This window comes from Glycine soja, chromosome 14 (assembly GCF_004193775.1).
Source record: "Glycine soja cultivar W05 chromosome 14, ASM419377v2, whole genome shotgun sequence".
NCBI classification, from domain to species: domain Eukaryota; kingdom Viridiplantae; phylum Streptophyta; class Magnoliopsida; order Fabales; family Fabaceae; genus Glycine; species Glycine soja.
Genome location: NC_041015.1, coordinates 48,158,693 through 48,164,999, shown reverse-complemented (window position 1 = coordinate 48,164,999; position 6,307 = coordinate 48,158,693). Strand labels below are relative to the sequence as shown.

Sequence of the window (6,307 nt, the reverse complement as noted above, 5' to 3'; positions counted from 1 at the left end):
ACCTAATCCCATTCAAACTGGTCCGAGCAGCCGGGCCAGTCTGGTTTTTATAAATATGGTTAATTCTCTCATGTTTCTGCTATAACAAATTAATTAATAATTTTGCGCTTCAAAAAATTAGAAAAGAAATTCGGCGATCCAAAATTTCTAGATACGCATGCTAATCTGACTAAAGATAAGAGTGTGTTGTGCATTACTATCAGTTGAAGACACCAACACTATGGAGTAATGCGACTTTTTGACTTGTGAAATTGTTCCGTAAATTTTATTCATTCTCTCCCTTTTTTGCGGTTATCAAAATGGATAAGAAACACACATTAAAACTCCTAAATTAGAGATTCCTATAAAATTCTCAACCAAAAGAAAAATTATCCTAAAAAAGAAAATAATAAATTGTTATAGTTTCAACGGCTAACCATTTGTTAGGGAGAGGATCAAACTTTTCACTGCTGACCATAATTTATGAGCTACTATACCTATTTTCTGTATTATTCTTTCTTTAGTTTTTGAATTTTCAGGATGATTTCTATGGACTCAAAGTGAAAAATCACATCAATATTTCCATTCCCCATCATTGATCTTTAACCTTGTTCAGCTAGAACACCAGAGTTACATTTACATTTTCTTTAATTTTTTCTTCAAGGGGGGGCTTGTTCAGCAAGAACACCAGAGTCACATTTACATTTGATAATTACTATGATGATTATAATGACTTGTTTTGATGTGGTAATGGCTAAAATGTCCCCTTTATGAGTTTTCCATTGTGGGATTGTCACAAATGCATGCATGCAACTAAGACCTTGAAAAGCATTATAATTTGAGAATGGAACCTACTTTGAAGGAAACAAAAAAGGGTTTGAATGCAAGGGACATTCAACTTCGTATATTAAAAGTACTTCATGTTTCATTTGAGATTAGCTACACTTTCATGCAAAGGAATCCATTGGTTTCGGGTGCTTTGTTAGTCTTCTTCATTTTGTACATATTTCTTTCTTTTATTTATAACGTGTTGGTCTTCTTGTCCCCATTTTTCATGTGCACTGCCATTTTTGTTAGAATCTTTTGGAGTTCTGAGCAAAACCTCCTTAATATTGTCAACAATGAGGAGGAAAAGGGAGGGGAGAAAAGGGATGAACCAAAAATTTCACCTGAGATGATCAGGAATGAGAGACGTAGTTTGCTTTATAAGTGTCCATCATACAATGCAACAAGTAGAAGAAGAAATTTCACAGGGAAGAAATTGGATGTTTATGGTGGTTTAGAAATAAAAGCCAAGGATTTATCGTCGGTGTTTCGCAATGAATTCCCTAGAAACAACAATAAGATTGGAAGGACTAAATTTGACAAGGAAGAGATTGGTTCTTTGGAGGCTCCTATAAAGCAAGTTTTGTTTTCTGAACCTTCAACGATGAACCTGGTGACTCATGTTGTTAGTTCTGATGGTCTAGAGAAAAGGACAGAAAACAAAGAGGATGAGAAAAAAGTTCAAGAGGGTGGCAATAAAGGTGAATTGACAGAGGATGAACAGAAAAATGAAATGGATCTTGGGACATGTGAGTTGGAGAGACACAAAAGGTTGGAGAGTCTCATAGCTAGAAGAAGAGCAAGGAAACAATTGAAGTTGCAGATTGAGAAAGGTCTAATTGATATGAAATCAGTTACTCCAAGCCAAATTGCTCCACTATTTGTTTCAAGACTCAACCCTTTTGATTCTCCAAGGGAGATTGATGGCATGCAAATGCCTGGTTCTGCCCCATCTGCTTTGAGAAGCCCATTTGATATTCCCTATGATCCTTTTGAGGAGAAACCCATTCTCACTGGGGATAGTTTTGATCAAGAATTGAAGGGTTTGTTAATAGAACCTAGACAAGAAGACTTTGAAGCCATAGGCCACAGGTTGGCACATCCAAGAGTCAGAAGGCTGCAAGGTAATATTGATAATCACTTTCTTTTCTCCTCATCCTTTTTACTTCTTCTTTTCACCCCTTTCTGAGTTAATGGAAAAAGCAACACAAGAGGAAATTGAGGTAAAATTTGGTGATGAAAATGAATGCATCTTGCTCATTCATGCAGGTAGAAGAAATCATGACCAGCTTGAACAATTATTATCCAAAGAAGTCAGTGAAAGAGAATCAAGAGCTTCTATTCCATCAAGTGAAGGAGAGGAAACAACACATGAAGAGAATGGTAAATGTGAAATTGACAAAAAGGCTTACATTACAGGTGAGGAAGTGGACAATGCTCAAGCAACAAAGTCCATGTCAGACCATGCAAGAGTTCCTAAGCCTCAAGAGGGGCACCTCAACTTACCAATATCAAGAAATAGTGCTACTAAAATAAATGATTCTCTCTATGAATCTCTTTCACCTAACAAGGAAACTATGTCCTTCACTGGTTGCCGAATCAGTCACACCCCTTCATGCTCCTTAGCTTCTGACTTATATGTGGAGGTTTCTGAAGTTGGTTCACCAACTCTGAGAGTTGATGAGAACCATGAGACCAGTACAGATACAGAATCCATGATATATGATGGGGACATTGACAAAGATGTTACTTCTGGCAGTGAGGATATGTGGGGAGCATCACTTCATTCAAGAGAAGTACGTAGAGTAAGTGAGCAAGATATTTCAGAGTTAAACAGCTGGAGAGACATTTCTTCACCCCTTTCTATGCAAAACATAGATGAAGAAAATGCAGCTGACGTGAGCTCTATGTCCTCAAGATCTGACATGCCTGATGATACTCCAACTTATGCAATGAGTAGTGACCATAATAACATCTTTGGTAATATGAAAGATTTTGGTGCACCCCAAAATTCTCATTCTTCAGTTGTGTCAGAACGTTGGAAGCAATTGATGCGGTTGATGGACACACGTGATAGTCATTTACCTCATGATAGGCATTCAAAAAAACCAGGGGTGAGTCAATTTGGTGCTACTCTATAGTATGGTTGGGTTGTTAATCATTTAAATTGGTTGTTCCAAACAACGAACATATATTACTTATTTGACTTGCTAACTTCCATGATAGGTAATAAGTGGGGCAAGAGTTCCTTTTTTTGCTTGTCATTTGACTCATTTTATATAAAAAAAATGATGTTTAACAGGAATTGTTCAACCTCTCAGAGAATTCATGTAAGGCACAAGTTATCAATAATGGGAACAACTTAGCAGCCTCTGAGCAAGATAACACACATAAATCAAGAGGAAATGAAGAACCTGCTGCATCACATTCAGTTATGCAACAAGAAGTAACTGATGGAGTCTCAATCAACTCAAGTTCTTCATCTTCACCCAGGTCTGTATTGTCAATAACACAGAAGACCATAGCTAACCAAGTTCCCTCGTCAGGTTTCAATCCAGAGACACACCAAGATGTTCAGCAATCTAACATGCAGGATGTGTCACAAGGAACATTAAATGGTGAAGGTCCACCTGACTCCATCCCTCAAAATATTCAGCCTTCCATGGATGATCCAAATGTTGAATCACATAACAGTGACTTGAGTCATCCTCAGGTGTGGGTTGTTGAAATTTGTTATTTCCTCTTCATATATTTAAAAAATTGTTAGTCATTGACATATTGTAGCTTTAATATAAGTGGGGGGACATGGTGGTGTTGTGCCTAAAAGCTTTGGTACAATATGATCAAGTCATAAAGCCAAGGTTTTATGCGATTGTTTTACTTCAAATCTTTTTAATGTTTATATATTTGGCACACAAAAATCACGTCGTTATTTGAACATGCTTGCAACTTGGTTTTCCTTTAACTTGAAGAGTTCCAAGTCTTAAGTAGCTTGCTATTTGTGACATTGAATAGGGGCAGAATTTTCCACTGGAGAATTACATTCAGGAATCAAATATGTCTAGCAAGATGGATGATTCAGGAGTTTGTAACAAAGGAGAAGAAAATAAGTCAAAGAATGATAAGAACAGTGGAGACAAACTTGCTCCCCTAATTATACCAGATGCTTCAGCAGAACCCCATAGACAAGCAGAGATGATAGCTTCAGTGGATATAAGTGAGGAATCAAGAGAAAGATTTGATGACAATGTAAAATTTGAATCTTTAAACTTGATATATTTTGGTATATTAGCCAATACACATACAATTTAACTCTTTCTTGTGAAACTGAACAGGTGCCATTGATTTCTCTAATACTAGAATCATCCTTAGAAAGCCAAGGAGAGGAAGAGGATGAAGAAAGTTCTGAAGCATCAGTGAGACAAGAGGCAACCACAGAATCAAGTATCAATGCTGAAACAACAGACACAAGTTCTGATGAAGATTTTGAAAGAAACCGCAGTGGGAATGAAGCCATACTCTCAACAAGTTTGTCAGCAGGAGAAAGTGACAAGTTGAAAGAAACAGACAAGCCAAAGCATAGTTCAGAAGAAGTGAATTATTTGCAAAGTGAGTCAAAGCAGGTGGTTGAAGATCATATGGTGAAGGAAAAGTTGGATAAAGGTGACATCTCTAAAGAATCTCCACTTCCAATTGCCACTGAAGTAACCAATTCTGCAGACACAGAAGGAGAATGTAACAAGATGAACAAGAATGAAGCCACTGACCAGGAATTGAACAAGAATGAAACCATGGTTATAACTGAACCTGCAGCAGAAAGTGATCAGGTAATAAACACAGCACACATGAAATATCCTGAAGAAAGGACTCCAACTTGAGCAAGTTAGTGCACCAAAGCCATATAAACCAAATGATACCTCAAAAGAAGTAGGATGTTTCCAACAAGAGTCAACATAATTTGTTGAACAAGCAAGTTGTGGTGATGGCAATGAGGACTTGCCAACCAAGGGTCACTGAATCAATGATTACTTGAAAAGAAGCAAATGAGGGCCTGGTAGAGGATTCTCAAGTAGTGCACCTTGGCAAGTGTTAAGCCCTGATATTGTTTGGTGTTGCACACCTGAAAATTGGTTTGAATAAAGAAAGTGAAGCTCCATTAGTTATTGATATGGAGTTTGAACTTGCCATAATGAGAAGATTAACATAGAGCTGCATATAGATTAACCAATTTTTGTGCATGGATGCGGTCCATGGTTCCGTAGATGTTTATAATATTATTATATTAGTCACACTGCACATACTCTGTATTATGTACACAATGTACATAATACAGATGTACATAATACAGAAGGTCCCTTGTACCTCTTATACCCCATGTTATATATCAAACTCAAGTTACCATCATCATTTTGTCCGGCTCCTAAGGGTTATTCATTTATTTTTATTTCTTTCTTGGCTAAAATATGTTGGCCAAATGACCTTTTTTTTTCATTATCTTATTTTATTTGTTCAATTTGACTAAAATATGTTTTAGATTTATGTTAAATGATCAATTTTTGCTTTATATTCCTAAAATTTTTTCCATTGCATTAAACCCCTCACATATCAAAACTTTTGTTTGGAGTCTTTGTAGTTAGTTAAGTGATAATGTAACACCCTATAAACATATCTTTCCAATATAATTCTTATGTATAAAAAAAAGTTATATCCTTTAAGTTCTTTTTTTTTGTTGTTACATTGTCTAATACTCTATATATTGTCATTAAAACATTTCTTGTAGGGGACATTTGATAAGGGAGAAATTTTTATAGAGTTTCAAGCCAAAAGATAAGGTCCACATTTAATGCATAGTGGGAATTAAATTTTTACCACTAAGGTTTAGGTGATTTAAATGCAAATTGAAAGATTCTATTTTACTAGATAAAACTTATTTGAATTGATGCATTGAAAGTTATTTTTGTTTCAACTTCCAAGAGAACTTATTTATTATAGTTGGTGAAAATCTTCACTATAAATAGAGAAAAGAATTAGCGGAGAAGACACAATGAAAAAAAAAAGAGTGTGTGAAAAGAGAGATAGTGAAACAAAGTCATTTTGTTAGAAAAAATATCTTTGTGTGAGAGTGTTATCATTTCTTATAACTATTAAGTGGGATACTCAGGTTTGTAAAATGATACACAATTTAGGGTGAATTACAATCTTGTAATATTTGTTGTGTTCTCACGATCCTTTGTGAGTGTGGATAATTTTATTTGAGGAAGCGTTGATTACCCAACAATTTTTTCATGTTCGTCAATGATTTCTGGTAGTCATGAATCCCGAGAATCATGTTTTATGGGAATGAATATTGTGACACCCTCTATCCCGACATACAAATCAATAAATAAAACATATAAAAATATTGATCAACAAATTCATGTAGGTAAAAGGTTCACGTTCACTTCACTATTATCAAATAAGACTAATTCAAAAAAAAATTTGTTAAATCAGTGAGGTAAAATAA

The 6,307-nt window shown here is 35.4% G+C and overlaps 1 protein-coding gene across 1 annotated transcript; it reads left to right on the top strand.

The window, feature by feature from the left end:
- Positions 1-1,032: 1,032 nt before the first annotated feature.
- LOC114384166 (protein prune homolog 2-like) lies at positions 1,033-4,682 on the top strand. Its single transcript, XM_028343825.1, has 5 exons — positions 1,033-1,928; positions 2,074-2,918; positions 3,107-3,517; positions 3,820-4,053; positions 4,140-4,682. Exons 1-5 carry the CDS (start codon positions 1,034-1,036, stop codon positions 4,680-4,682), a joined length of 2,928 nt encoding a protein of 975 aa, XP_028199626.1. The 5' UTR covers position 1,033.
- Positions 4,683-6,307: the final 1,625 nt, after the last annotated feature.

What these genes read in the sequence shown, in the direction of transcription:
- LOC114384166 (XM_028343825.1), top strand. Translation starts at nt 1,034, where the DNA reads ATGTGCACTGCCATTTTTGTTAGAATCTTTTGGAGTTCTGAGCAAAAC. An exon ending in GTGACTTGAGTCATCCTCAG is followed by an intron (nt 3,518 to 3,819) that starts GTGTGGGTTGTT and finishes GACATTGAATAG; the next exon opens with GGGCAGAATTTTCCACTGGA. An exon ending in GAGAAAGATTTGATGACAAT is followed by an intron (nt 4,054 to 4,139) that starts GTAAAATTTGAA and finishes GAAACTGAACAG; the next exon opens with GTGCCATTGATTTCTCTAAT.